Source organism: Microcaecilia unicolor, unplaced genomic scaffold (assembly GCF_901765095.1).
Source record: "Microcaecilia unicolor unplaced genomic scaffold, aMicUni1.1, whole genome shotgun sequence".
NCBI classification, from domain to species: Eukaryota; Metazoa; Chordata; class Amphibia; order Gymnophiona; family Siphonopidae; genus Microcaecilia; species Microcaecilia unicolor.
Genome location: NW_021963786.1, coordinates 436917 through 452001, shown reverse-complemented (window position 1 = coordinate 452001; position 15085 = coordinate 436917). Strand labels below are relative to the sequence as shown.

Sequence of the window (15085 nt, the reverse complement as noted above, 5' to 3'; positions counted from 1 at the left end):
TAAAAGTAGAAATATGTAGGCAAAAATTAAACCGAACTTACTATACACCCTCCCAATCTCAGCTTGAAAATTGAGTTACAATCGACCGAAACCTCACGCTAGACAGCCAAGTGAAATCTACAACAAAGAAATTGTTCCACTCAATGTGGAAACTCAAACCTTTCTTCCCGAGGGAAACATTTCGTAACTTGATACAAACTATGGTACTAAGCAATGGAATCTATGCAGGATGCAAAAAACAAATCATAAAGAAACTTCAAACTGCCCAAAACACAGCAGCTACGCTTAAATTTGGAAAAACGCGGTTCAAAAGCGCCAACCCCCTCCGAGAACAACTGTACTGGCTCCCAATCAAAGAATGAATCGCGTTCAAAATCTGCACTATGGTTCATAAAATTATCTATGGCGCAGCCCCGGGATACATGACAGACCTCACAGACCTACCCACCTAGAAACACAACAGGATCAACACGAACATACTTAAATCTCCACTATCCAAGCTACAAAGGACTCAAATACAAATCAACCTATGCATCCAGCTTTTCCTACATAAGCACACAACTGTGGAACGCACTACCAAAGGCCGTGAAAACAACGTATGACCACCTAAACTTCTGGAAATTACTAAAAACCAACCTGTTCAAAAAGGCATACCCTACCGACCCAACTTAAATGCTTGAACAACTGCAACACAACAAAACCAAAGCTAGTACTGGACAAAAATTAACTCTTCCCCTTTACGATTCCCTAATGCGTCTGTCACACATGAACTTTATTCTACCACTACATCACTTTATTAAAGTTTGTATTTGTTCATACCGGAATTGGCGAACGTCTTTACGGTACTATGTAAGCCACATTGAGCCTGCAATTAGGTGGGAAAATGTGGGATACAAATGTAACTAATAAATAAATACTCCGCATACATTGCAAAACCAAAAACCAAAAACAGTGACACGTCCCTTTGTACCCCCCTGTTTACTAAGCTGCACTAGCAGCTGTCGTGCACTAATGCTGGCACAGCCCACTCAATTTGAATGGGCCGTGTCAGCATTGCCGCATGGCTTAGTAAACAGGGGGGATAGAGAGCAGATGTAAATTTCCGAAACGTACATATTCCAATCACTGCATTACAAATTAACAAATAAAACAAAAATAAGGTGATACCTTTTTATTGGACTAACGTTACATTTTTGACTAGTTTTTTGGAGGCGAAAACCTCCTTCCTTAAGTCAGGACAATCATACTATTACAGCAGTATACTGCCCAGACCTAAAGAAGTAGGCTTTGGTCTCCGAAAGTAAGTCAAAAATTGTATATAGTCCAATATGAAGGTGTCACCTTATTTTTTTTTTCTTTTCTTTATATTTATTAACTTTTACAGTGGACCAACACAGCCACCACATTACTTCATCCTAAATGAAAAATAAAACATTTTTTTCTACCTTTGCTGTCTGGCCATTTCAATTTTCTAATTGTGTTGGTCCCAGTCTCTGATTACTGCTTTCTTCTTTTAACTCTTTCCAACAGTCTCCTGTCCATGTGTCATTTTTTTCTCTTCTGCTATAACCAACTCCAACACTGATTTGTTCCAGCTCTGTGGGTGCTTGAGCACCCCCAATATTGAGCAAACCCTTTGACTGTGTCCAGGATGGGATAATTTCTATTGAGTTTAGCATCCCCAATCATTTTGAAAAGTTGACTCCTATGGCCCCACCTAGCCAGTCTTGCCAATTTCTCTCACTCTCCCCAGCTCATAGTCTCTGTCCTTTCCTTCCCCTCCCTCTCCTTCCCCTCCCATCCAGTCTTGCCTTGTTTCCCTCTTCCTTCCCACCTATTCAATCTTGCCCAATTTCATTCTTCCCCAAGCCCATAGCCGCTGTCTTCCCCCTTTTATCCAGCACCTCTCTCTCTCCTCCCTCCTATCCACTGCGGCCCTGCAGCACAGTCTCCCTCCCTTCCTCCTGTTCACCTCTGCTGGGCCTGCGCTAACGTAGGAGACACGGGACATGGCTCTGTGTAGCACCACTACTGCTTCGTGCACCAGCCCTGGAAGTTTACATCAGAGGAGGCAGGCCTGGAGCAGGAAAAAGTAGAGGCGCTGCACAGAGCCAAGTCCCACTAGTCTCCCATGGTAGTTTATTAGCGTGATCCCAGTAGAGGTGCAAAGGGAGGGAGGGAGCAAGACTGTGCCGCAGGGCCACAGTGGATGGCAGGGGAGAAGGAGTGGGCCCTGCACGCAGTGAAGGTACGGTTCAGGCTAGGGAGGCAGCTGAGCCTGACAACAACAAAGTAACAGCCAATCAACAGCTGTTCTGGGCAGGTGTAGAGGGCAGGGACCAACGAGATTGAATATGATAGGAGACTGACTGCATGAGCCTATCTGGCCCATTATGTAGACTGAAGCTCGCCGCCATATTGAGTGACCCAAAACATTTGCAGATGCTAAACTTGTGAGGTTTATATTGCTTTATTTAAACCTCCTTGGTTTTTCATTTTTTCTATTAGGAAGGGAATGGGGGAGGAGGGTTTGGGGAGATCGTTCACTTGTCTCTTAGATTGTAAGCTCTTTGAGCAGGGACCCTCCCTCTATGTTAAATTGTACAGCGCTGCGTAACCCTAGTAGCGCTTTAAAAATGTTAAGTAGTAGTAGAAGTAGTAGTTTTTGAAGGGTTTGTTTTGGGTACAGCAAAATGCAGGTTGCTGGGGGAACATGCTGTCTCCTGTCTTGTTAAATCTCCTTGGTGGGGACTAGAGTTTCCAGTGATGTCAGACCCTGGCTTGCATTTGATTGGGCCCAAACTTCTGGTATGAGCTCAGCTGCTTTTGGAACTGGAATTTCGGGTCCAATCAACTGAGGGGAAGAAGCAGAGGATGGAAAATACTTTTTTTTTTAAACTACTTTCCAAATTTGTTACTAAGTAAAAAAGTACAGCTTAAATGTAACTTGTTACAAGTAAAAGTACTGCTGATTGTACTCAAGTACTTTGTTACTACCCATCTCTGGAAATCAATATATACATATGCCAGTGCCATATACTACTACTTACTACTACTACTTAACATTTCTAGAGCGCTACTAGGGTTACGCAGCGCTGTACAGTTTAACAAAGAAGGACAGTCCCTGCTCAAAGGAGCTTACAATCTAATAGATAAGAGTGAGACAAATATAGGACAATCAAGCCATTGTGACATCACTGATGAGGTTAGCTCTTAGGCATTGGTGGAATGAGGCATTATGACATCACAATCTCAGCTCTGGATACCAGAGACTGAAACTGTTCACACTAAGGGGGGAAGTGGGCCAAGTATAGGACAGTCGAGCCATTGTGACATCACTGATGAGGTTGGCTCTTAGGCATTGGTGGAATGAGGCATTATGACATCACAATCTCAGCTCTGGTTAAATCACTGCTATATGTAATACTACTACTACTACTACTACTTAACATTTCTAGAGCGCTACTAGGGTTACGCAGCGCTGTACAGTTTAACAAAGAAGGACAGTCCCTGCTCAAAGGAGCTTACAATCTAAAGGACGAAATGTCAAGTTGGGGCAGTCAAGATTTCCTGAATAGAAGTATGATGGTTAGGTGCCGAAGGCGGCATTGAAGAGGTGGGCTTTGAGCAAGGATTCGAAGATGGGCAGGGAGGGGGCCTGGTGAATGGGCTCAGGGAGTTTGTTCCAAGCATGGGGTGAGGCGAGGCAGAAAGGGCGGAGCCTGGAGTTGGCGGTGGTGGAGAAGGGTATTGAAAAGAGGGATTTGTCTTGAGAGCGGAGGTTACAGGTAGGGACGTAGGGGGAGATGACGGTAGAGAGGTAGGGAGGGGCCGCAGATCGAGTGCATTTGTAGGTTAGTAGGAGAAGCTTGAACTGTATGCGGTACCTGATCGAGAGCCAATGAAGAGACTTGAGGAGAGAGGTGATATGAGTAAATCGGTCCAGGCAGAAGATAAGACGTGCAGCAGAGTTCTGAACAGACTGAAGGGGGGATATAGGAGTTTATGAAGAACAGAGAAAAATTTAAACTTGATTTCTTAATAAGTTGATTTACCTGGGGTTCTAAAGATTCCTAAAATTTTGATTATAGGAGCCAATTGGTATTCTATATTTTTCACTCTAATTATATTCAAACTCAAATGAGCAGATTGTTCATTTACTAACAGAAATTTAGTTTTGTCCTTGTTAAGTTTCAACAAAGTGCCTAGACATAAAAGATTCAATGAGGAATAGATGCCACCAAATAATCCCTTATGGGAAGAACCTACTGTAATATCGTCAGCATATATATAAGAACAAAACCCCACACTTAACATAAGAACAGCCACACTGGGTCAGACCAATGGTCCATCTTGCCCAGTATCCTGTTTTCCAATCCAGGTCACAAGTACCTGGCGGAACCCCACTTTCCAATTCATAACCCAAAGTAAGTGATATTGAGGAAAGTGGAGAACCCTGTGGCAATCCACTTGAGTTTTTCCACCCTGCAGAAAAAACAGCATTCTTTGTGACTCTATCAGGCTCATTTTCGAAAGAGAAGGACGCCCATCTTTCGACATAAATCGGAAGATGGGCGTCCTTCTCACAGGGTCATCCAAATTGGTATAATCGAAAGCCGATTTTGAACGTCCCCACCTGCTTTCCGTCGCAGGGACGGCCAAAGTTCAAGGGGGCGTATCTGAGGCGTAGTGAACGCGGGACTTGGGCATGCCTAACACTTGGTTGTCCTCGACCTATAATCAAAAGAAACAAGGATGTCCCTGATGAACACTTGGACGACTTTACCTGCTCGTGTTTTTCTTACATACAAGGCACAAAAAGGTGGCCAAAATGACCAGATGACCACTGGAGAGAATTGGGGATGACCTCCCCTTACTCCCCCAGAGGTCATTATCCCCCTCCCACCCTCAAAAATATCTTTCAAAATATTGATTGCCAGCCTCAGATGTCATACTCAGGTCCATCACAGCAGTATGTAGGTCCCTGGAGTAGTTTTAGTGGGTACTGCAGTGCACTACAGGCAGGCGGACCCAGGCCCATCCCCCCCCAAACTTATGTTTGTGGAGGAAACAGCGAGCCCTCCAAAACCCACCACAAACTCACTGTACCCACATCTAGGTGCCCCCCTTCACCCATAAGGGCTAATGGCTATGGTAGTGGTGTACAGTTGTAGGTAGTGGGTTTTGTGGGGCTCAGCACACAAGGTAAGGGAGTTATGTTCCTGGGAGCATTTTATGAAGTCCACTGCAGTGCCCCCTAGGGTGCCTGGTTGGTGTCCTGGCATGTCAGAGGGACCAGTGCACTACAAATGCTGGTTCCTCCCATGACCAAATGGCTTGCATTTGGTCATTTCTGAGATGGACGCCCTTGGTTTCAATGAAAATCAGAAACAACCAAGTGTGGGGATGACCAAATTTAAGGATTTGGACGTCCCTGACGTCCATCTTGTTTAGAAAATACGGGTTTCCCCGCTCCTAGATCGGGACGTTTAGCAAGGATGTCCATATCAAAACATAGACGTCCCTTTCGAAAATGCCCCTCCACATATTCTGGTGAGGAACTGACAAAACCAATGTGCTCTGGGATTTTCATCGTTTTTCAGTGTCTTCATATACAGGATGGATCACCTGAAGACGCCCTGTGACTACGGCTGTATGAAGCTCCGACTAAAGACTTATCATTGAATAATCAATGCTTTCACCAGCCCATTAGGAAATGAACTCAGTTCCTTTCCACATGATCTCATTCTTGCAAACAACATGGGACAATCCACACCAATTCTAATTAATTGTACTTCTACTCTCTGTATTTGTCCACCGGAGTCCATACTCACCTCTCCAGAACTCTGCAAGCCACATCGAGCCTACTAATACGTGGGAGAATGTGGGATACAAATGTAACAAACCAAAAAATAAAAATGAAACTCAGACCTCCCTTTTGGTATCACAATACATCGGCTTGACCCAAAGGTCTTTCTAGAAGGGGCACACTTGAGCTGACATTGAGTACTAAGTGGCAATCACTTCCCCATCCCCAACCCCACCCCCACAAAGTCAATTTGTTCCTTAAGCCCTTCATCACAGCAACTGTGCTCCAGCAGGGTCGGCATTCTCTGATCTGGGAGAGCAGTGGGGGAAGTAGAGCCTGAGCAAAGCCATAAAAGAGTAGAGTTGAGCTGCAGGGTGATTGGTACAAGGTGCTATTAAACTCTAAGTGCTGTTATAGCTCTAGTAAATGAACTTTGGCGGGTGAAATTGCTTCAGTTTCCATGCCTGGCTTGCTCAATGCTCCCTTTGTTGTTCACTGGCTCTGTGACCTGATTCAGCACAGAGAAAGAAGCGGCAGGTGATTAGGACTCCCGCCCATGAGAGATAGCAGCCCCTCTCCCCTTATCACAGACTCAGAGCAGCTGGGAGCAATGAAATACACCTTTAAACTAATAAAGATGTTCTGTTCCGCTAACAAAATTGATTTTAATAGTTAAATAAGGCCGGGATAATTGTTCTTAGTTTTAATATCTAGGGAGCAGTAAAACCATTAAGGAGAGATATGACAACAGAGGAGAACAGGTGGTGCCAGGTCTGGGTTTTCCCTACCTCATTCTGCATGCAAGGACTACGTACCCCAGAATGCATCTGAACAGGAGCTAATTTAAAGAGAAAACAACACAGCCTTTCATGATGACCAAGCAGCATCCCAAGCTAGGGTTACCATTTTGTGTCCTCTGAAAAAGAGGACACATGTCACGCCCCCTACCCCGCCCCCGCCACGCCTCATGCCCCGCCCCACCACGCCCCCTTCGGGTCCTCGTTCCGCCCCCCCCGGTCACATAGAGGGGCATAATTGAACGAAAACGCCTATCTCCTTGGGCGTTTATCTCCAAGAACGGGTCCGTGAAGGGGCGGAGTGAACCGTATTTTTAAAAAAAAATAGACGCCCATGCTTTATTCGCCAAGGTGTGAGCTGGGCGTTTTTGCTTTTCACCGATAATGGAAAATGAAATCGCCCAGCTCAAAAACGAATAAATGCAAGGCATTTGTTCGTGGGAGGGGCCAGGATTCATAGTGCACTGGTCCCCCTCACATGCCAGGACACCAACCGGGCACCCTAGGGGGCACTTTTACAAAAACAAAAAAAAAGGTAAAAGAGCTCCCAGGTGCATAGCACCCTTCCCTTGGGTGTTGAGCCCCCCAAATCCCCCTCAAAACCCACTGCCCACAAGTCTACACCAGTACTATAGCCCTAAGCGGTGAAGGGGGGCACCTACATGTGGGTACAGGGGGTTTGGGGGGGGTTGGACGACTAGTAGCATTAAGCAGCACAATTGTAACAGGTAGGGGGGGGATGGGCCTGGGTCCACCTGCCTGACGTCCACTGCACCCCCTAACAACTGTTCCAGGGACCTGCATACTGCTGCTTGGGAGGAGGGTATGACATTTGAGGGTGAAAGTAAAAAGTTGTGAAACATCATTTGTTGTGGTGGGAGGGGGTTAGTGACCACTGGGGGAGTCAGGGGAGGTCATCCCCGACTCCCTCTGGGGGTCATCTGGTCATTTAGGGCACTTTTTGGGGCCTTATTCGTCAAAAAACAGGGTCCAGGAAAAGTGCCCTAAATTCTAGCTACAAACGCATCCATTATCGGCGAAGGGCGCCCATCTCTGTTCGGGTGATAACCACGCCCCAGTTCCGCCTTCACCACGCCTCCGACACTCCCCCGTCAACTTTGTCCGCATCCGCGACGGAGTGCAGTTGAAAGCGTCCAAAGTTCGGCTTTCGATTATGCCGCTTTATTTGTTTTTGTGAGAAGAACGCCCATCTCCCGATTTAGGTCGGAACTTGGGCGTTATTCTCGTTCGATTATAAGCAGGATAGTCCCCTCCCCCCCGTCACATACCCCCCCTCACTTACTATCTAGCCCTGGTGGTCTAGTAGCGTCTTCTCTTCGGGGCAGGAAAGAGCCCCCTCTTTCCTGCCCGGAGCGCTGCCTGCCCTTGCCTGCTGCATCCTCCTTGGTCTGGCTGGGGATTCAAAATGGCCACCGAGAGTTGAAGCGGCCTCGCGAGAGTTCAACTCTCGGCGGCCATTTTGAATCCCCAGCCAGACCGAGAAGGATGATGGACAGGGGAGGCAGCGCTCCGGGCAGGAAAGAGGGGGCTCTTTCCTGCCCCAAAGACGTCACTAGACCACCAGGGAACATGGTAAGGAAGGGGAGGGGATGGGAGACCAGACCCACGGCTCCGATCGCCTGCCCACGCCCACCGCATGCACGCGCCTGCCCGCGTTTGTCCAGAAATCCGGACAAACGTGGGCGCGGGCAAAATCCGCCGGACGCCCCGGACATGCCTGGGGAAATCCGGACAAATGGTAACCCTATCAGGCAGCCCTCTATTGCTCCCACCCCCACCCACTGCTTTGCAGCTAGGCAGGGCAGGCAATGGATGAGTTTGGAGGACTTCTGCCTGGTTAAAGTGGATATACAGATATTAATGGTGAAATTCAGTTGGAAGTGGTCAGACCATGGTGCTGGCTTTCATTTGAATGAACTAATCAAGATATTAGGATAGGAAGTCATGAAGTCTAACGTATGACCTTTTTCGTGAGTTGCACCCTCGGAGAATGTCGTTAGTTCGCAGTCCTTCAGGAATGATTTGAAATTGTGGACATAGGCGTTTGCATCATTTTCCAAGTGTAGGTTTAAGTCTCCTAAGAAGATAATCCTAAAAAAATTGGGATATAGCAGAGGAAGTCATCTCTATAAGTCAAGGTTCTGCCTTGGACCAAGCTCCCGGAGGACGGTAAATGAGGACCAGAAGGTTGTACTGCTGCAGACTAACCCCTTCCCCACCTTGAAGTTTTCCTCAGGTTGCTTGATTGAGGATTGATGGAGGCCTTGCAATTTTGATTAATTATTCGCAAGATATAATTGATTCATGATACTTTCATCTCTGCCAGTAGGTTCAATTTTTGACAGGACAGCTCTGGTTTCAAAGCTTGCATGCCAGCTTCAAATGCTTAATTTACACACTCTTATTCCATGTGAAGCGGTGTGGCAGTTATCCTGTCTCTGCGCCTGATTCATCTCTCTTTTTCCTCCTCAGCTTCACCACAGGCTGGTCTTATGGGCAAATGCAGACGACCTCGCACAGCCTTCACCAGTCAGCAGCTCCTGGAACTAGAAAACCAGTTTAAAGTCAACAAGTATCTGTCCAGACCCAAACGCTTTGAGGTGGCTACATCACTGATGCTGACAGAGACACAGGTATGTAGGTATGTGTGAGTGTGTGTGTGTGTGTGTGTGTGTATGGAGGTATGTAGGTATGTGTGAGTGTGTGTGTGTGTGTGTGTGTGTGTGTGTGTGTGTGTATGGAGGTATGTAGGTATGTGTGTGTGTGTGTGTGTGTGTGTATGGAGGTATGTAGGTATGTGTGAGTGTGTGTGTGTGTGTGTGTGTGTGTGTGTGTGTATGGAGGTATGTAGGTATGTGTGTGTGTGTGTGTGTGTGTGTGTGTGTGTGTATGGAGGTATGTAGGTATGTGTGAGTGTGTGTGTGTGTGTGTGTGTGTGTATGGAGGTATGTAGGTATGTGTGAGTGTGTGTGTGTGTGTGTGTGTGTGTGTGTATGGAGGTATGTAGGTATGTGTGTGTGTGTGTATGGAGGTATGTAGGTATGTGTGAGTGTGTGTGTGTGTGTGTGTGTGTGTGTGTGTGTGTGTATGGAGGTATGTAGGTATGTGTGTGTGTGTGTGTGTGTGTGTGTATGGAGGTATGTAGGTATGTGTGAGTGTGTGTGTGTGTGTATGGAGGTATGTAGGTATGTGTGTGTGTGTGTGTGTGTGTGTATGGAGGTATGTAGGTATGTGTGAGTGTGTGTGTGTGTGTATGGAGGTATGTAAGTATGTGTGTGTGTGTGTGTGTGTGTGTGTGTGTGTGTGTGTGTGTGTGTGTGTGAGTGTGTGTGTGTGTCTGTACAGTGTTTAGGTGGGGAAGATAAGTGAAAAGAAGACATAAAGTTAAAATTAGTGATTCATGAATAAAATGAGTTCTGCTGCTCTGAGCCTAGTCCTCAGTTACAACTGATTCACTTCCAAAAAGTCACACAGGGGGTTGGTGGGATAGTTCTCAGATTATATACCAGAAATCTGAGGCTTATGGCCTCATCTCTGTCTGTGACCTTCAGTAACTCACTTAACCTTCATGTTCCTACAGAATGATCAACTCTTCAGAAATGGACCTTACGATGCATTTGCTCTCAGTGCTCTATAGGCTACCTCTGTATTTTATTGGGGCGCAAGTTATGATCGTTGGCCTGTCCTGATTCCCCTTCCTCTCTTCTTCCATTCCTTCCTCCCCTTTCCCCTTTGCTTCCTCTGCTGGTTGTCCTCTTTCTCCCCCTCCCTTTCACTCATAGTCCCTCTCTGCTGTTTGTTCTCTTTCTCCCCCTCCCTTCTTCTCACAGTCCCTCCTTCCTCCCTTTCCCCTTTGCTTCTTCTGCTGGTTGTCCTCTTTCTCCCCCTCCCTTTCACTCATCGTCCCTCTCTCCCCTCTCCTTTGTTCCCTCTGCTGTTTATCCTTTCTCCCCCTCCCTTCTACTCTCTGTTCCTCCTTCCTCCCCTTTCCCCTTTGCTTCCTCTGCTGGTTGTCCTCTTTCTCCCCCTCCCTTTCACTCATCATCCCTCTCTCCCCTCTCCTTTCTCCCCCTCCCTTCTACTCACTGTCCCTCCTTCCTCCCCTTTGCTTCCTCTGCTGGTTGTCCTCTTTCTCCCCCTCCCTTTCACTCATCGTCCCTCTTTCCCCTCTCCTTTGTTCCCTCTGCTGTTTGTTCTCTTTCTCCCCCTCTCTTTCACTCATTGTCCCTCTCGTCCCCCTTTCTTCGTCTCAATGCTTCCTCCTATTGATAGGGCCACCAGATCTCCACCTCCATATATCCTGTAAGGCTGCCTCCTGCTGGGCTCTGCTGGTCCTGCTGCTGACTGGAGGATCCAGGAAGGGCTACTGGTGAGCCCTGACTGCAATTGTATCATGAGGAAGATTTTCTGAAAAATAGATTTTAAATATAGTCTGATTCTGTAGTTGGGCAATGCAGTAACTCGGAACTGAAACATATGAAAATAAGTAGGTGGACCAGAACTTATATTCACTCGCATCTAAGTATTGTAACTATAGGTATTAGTGCCTCAAAACTTATTGGAGGGAAAGTGCAGTCTCTACAAGTCTAGAATAGCCGGGGCTATCATATGTTTCAATAAGTGTTGTGAAAAGACCGGACTCTCTTGAAACGCTTCAGCTTCAGACGCTTGAGAGGAATTTCCCAGTGCTCACTCATCATTCTTCTCCCACAGGTAAAAATCTGGTTCCAGAACAGGCGGATGAAGTGGAAGCGGAGCAGGAAAGCCAAGGAGCAGGCGGCCCAAGCAGAAGTGGAAAAACAGAAAGGGGTCAACCGGACCTCTGAGAAGGCTTCCAAAGAGCCCCGGGTTAGTGAGGAAGAGGATGGAGGTGCCAAGCTGAACAGCCATGTCACTGACAGGGACTTCCAGCAGCGGGCTGTGCAGCATGACTACAGCCCCGAAGCCTCCTGCTCCGAGGATGAGCTGAGCCTCGTGGACAGAAAGAGGGGCTCTACCCTATGAACAAGCAGCGGCAGGAAAAGGTGAAGAACTTCCACAAGTTTATTTATTGGGTTCAGACTGACTCCTGGGGGAAGCAGATGTGAGCCCCACCCTTCCAATGCCACGTCAGAGACCTCTCGCATCCCACTGGGCCACACAGACTTTGTAGGACAGCAACGAGCTCGGAGCTGCCTGCAGTGATACTGTAAACTAGAGGATTAATATTTAATTTATGTGTCTATGGAGTCTATTTAACACAATTATTAGTATGTGTATTAGTGTATGGGGGGAGATTATTGATGGCTTCTGCTGTTTCTGGATAAAGATGCTTCTTGCCACACAGTGTAACAGAAGGCTCTGTGCTTAACGAGAGTGTTTCCCTGACCTTTTCAAGCTCAAGGCACACCTACTTTAAAAAAGCAAAGTGTCAGAGCGCAGTGAGGACATGGGGAGGATTCCTATGGCCAAAAGAGCTAAGAGGAAGCAGGGTCTCCTGCAGCCCTTGAGCGGTTGGACTAGACCCCTTTGAAGTTACCATGTTGTTCACCGCAAGTGGCCACCAGACGTCCTCCACTGCTGTTGTCCCTAATACACCCACTGCTCAGTGCATGCTCCTGTCTCACTCAGCTACGATAAATGTGGAAGGACTGACGGGAAGCAGTGGACGGACTGCGTACAATGTCTGTTAGATAAAGCAGGGTCCTGCTATCTGTGTTCTCCATGCTTCCTGTTAATTCCAAAACTCCAGAGTTCACGCAGCACCTGGGAAGAGAGGCATGCGTGACGGTCAGGTGTTCAGAAAGGAGATGGTGCATGGTTTACAGCCATTGCTATTGCAAAGTGCTGAGATCCGAGCAAGGGGCAGTGGTGACTTTTCTGTAGCTGATACACACTGGTTAGTTTACTCACATGCTCTGACGTGTTCTCCACAGTGATAAGCAGCAACCAGCCTGGGGTGCTCACAGAGAAATACTGCGTGACACTGTGCCAAAACCAGAGGAATCCCATGGTCATGCCAGCACACTGCAGTGTGCCAGATCCTAAGTGTAGTGTACCAAATCCAGAGGGATGTTGCTGGGTTCCTAATCTAGAGCATTCCCGCAGGAATACCAACTGCAGTGTGCCAAATCTAGAGTGTTCCCATGTGAATAACACACTTTACTACCCCAGATCCAGAGTGCAGTGTTCCCGCAGGAATATCACACTACAGAGTGCCAAACCCAGAGTGTGTTTTTTTCACAGGAACAGCGCACCACTGCACTATGCGAAACCCAGAATATTCCCTTAGGAATACTGCATTGCACTGTGTCATACCCAGTGTTCCAAAGGATAATATCCCTCTACGACCGAAGGAAGTTTGACACACTCTGGTGCGAGATCAGAATAGAGACCCCCAGGGCACAATCAGATGCCATGGACCCACTGCTTGGGTATGTCCTTATTATATAGCTCATACAGGAAGGGGACAGCCTGTGCCCACAGCACAGATAACACCACCACACTGACCTTCCACATCACTGCACTGTCTGAGGGTAGTTACAAGAACTTCCTTAAGATCAAGGCTCCCCACAGCTGATAGAGGACCTGGTAAACCAAAAATGATCTTCCAGGTATCTCTGGAAGATAAGGACTGGACACAGGGACATTTCCCAGCTGTGGCCATAGGCAAGCCACCAAAACAAGTGGCATTCATTGACCACCACGTCAGGTGCTGCACCTTACACAGGAGGGACCACTGTCAAAAGTCCCCTTACTTAAAGCCAGGGCAGGTAAGAGAAAAGGTAAAGAAAACTAATCAAAACAAAAAAACCCTCAGACAGAAAAACTGTATACCGAGTCCAAAACAGCACGGGCACATCAGCAGCAAAGTGGTATTAACATTAGCTTTTCCTTTCTGCCTGCCATCAATATTCTGTAGAAATAAAGGATCTTAAATCCCCTTTGCATGAAGGAGAATTCCCCATGAAGTGGAGATACCCCTTGTGAGTCCAGCCAGGTCTCTAACCCCAGACTAAGGCTAAGCCAGCAGCCTGAGATGTATAAGGGAGGCCCTCTACTGGTGAAGCAGCAGTACTGATCATTCTGGTCAGCCAAACTGCTACTACTACTACTACTTACCATTTCTAAAGCGCTACTAGACGTACGCAGCGCTGTACACTTGAACATGAAGAGACAGTCCCTGCTCGACAGAGCTTACAATGTAATTAGGACAAACAGGACAAATAAGAGATAAGGGAATATTAAAGTGAGGATGATAAAATAAGGGTTCTGAACAAGTGAATAAGGGTTAGGAGTTAAAAGCAGCATCAAAAAGGTGGGCTTTTACCTTAGATTTGAAAACTGTGTTTTTATTTTTTATATCAAATTATCAGGGTACACAGCGCCCTATAAGATGACTCGAGTGGTTGCAATAAGCCTGAGTGAGGGCAGTGAGGGCAAATGCTTGGCTCCAGGAGCCACAGCGATGAAGGTTCATGGTTTTGCGCATTAACTATGCCACATACCTTTGTGGCTCGGAATGTGTCTCTTAGTGTATTCCGTGGTTTTGGCTATCTTGGGGAATTCCTGCAGTTTTTAGCCACACTCAAATTCACAATTGCAAATAAAGTTTTATTCACATGTGCACTTAACGGAAGCACGAACAAGATTCAGCTTACATACTGCAGGACCCAAGGAGCATAGTTCATAACCCAATGCCTAGGCTATGACATGCAGTTAACTAGCAACAGAATACCTATATGTATAGGGGCAGTTCTATAAGGTGCCCTTCCATTCTACAATGGAACTAGGTGACATTATAAAACACTAGTGTTGCGCAGTATGAGCACGACTGACATTTAGGACTCTGCGGTTTTATTTATTTAGTCTTACTATACCGTTGTAGCTGTCCAGATAGAACAGAGCGGTTTCTAAAATTACAATTTCAAGAAATCAAGAAAGGAAAGCCAATTTCGATAGTAAAGATAATCATTCATACAAAGAGCAGGGCAAAGGGACAGGCAGAGAGGTGGGTAGAGGGAAAGGGGAAATGGGACTTGATATACTGCCATTCTGTGGTATTTTGCAACTACATTCAAAGCAGTTTACATATATTCAGGTACTCAATTTGTACCAGGGGCAATGGAGGGTTAAGTGACTTGCCAAGTGTTGTGAAATAAGGGGTCCTGAGCCCCCTAAGAAGGCTGGAGTGACCTTAAATCTGACTCCATCTCTAAATAGCACTAGTACTGGGGTAATCAAGGAGTTGTGAAGTTCTAAAAGGAATTGCCACTAAGAGATACGTTAGGTCTAAGGAAAAGATACCAGCCTTATGACAAACTGGATTTAGATTACAAGTTATAGAATACAGTGAAAGACAGCCTGATACAGCAAAAGCATTTATACTTACAGCCTTTCATCATTAAGTGAAGCCCAAAAATCATCATTTGGGATAAGGAGTTTATTTACCAAGATACAAGTCAAATCAGTGATTGAC

The 15085-nt window shown here is 46.5% G+C and overlaps 1 protein-coding gene across 1 annotated transcript in view; it reads left to right on the top strand.

Moving 5' to 3' along the window:
* Positions 1-11631, top strand: part of LOC115459633 (motor neuron and pancreas homeobox protein 1-like) — a 54657-nt gene extending 43026 nt beyond the window's left edge. The window contains exons 2-3 of the mRNA XM_030189438.1: positions 9100-9260; positions 11341-11631. Coding sequence (XP_030045298.1) covers positions 9100-9260; positions 11341-11631 — 452 coding nt within the window. The remainder of the gene's footprint in view (positions 1-9099; positions 9261-11340) is intronic.
* Positions 11632-15085: the final 3454 nt, after the last annotated feature.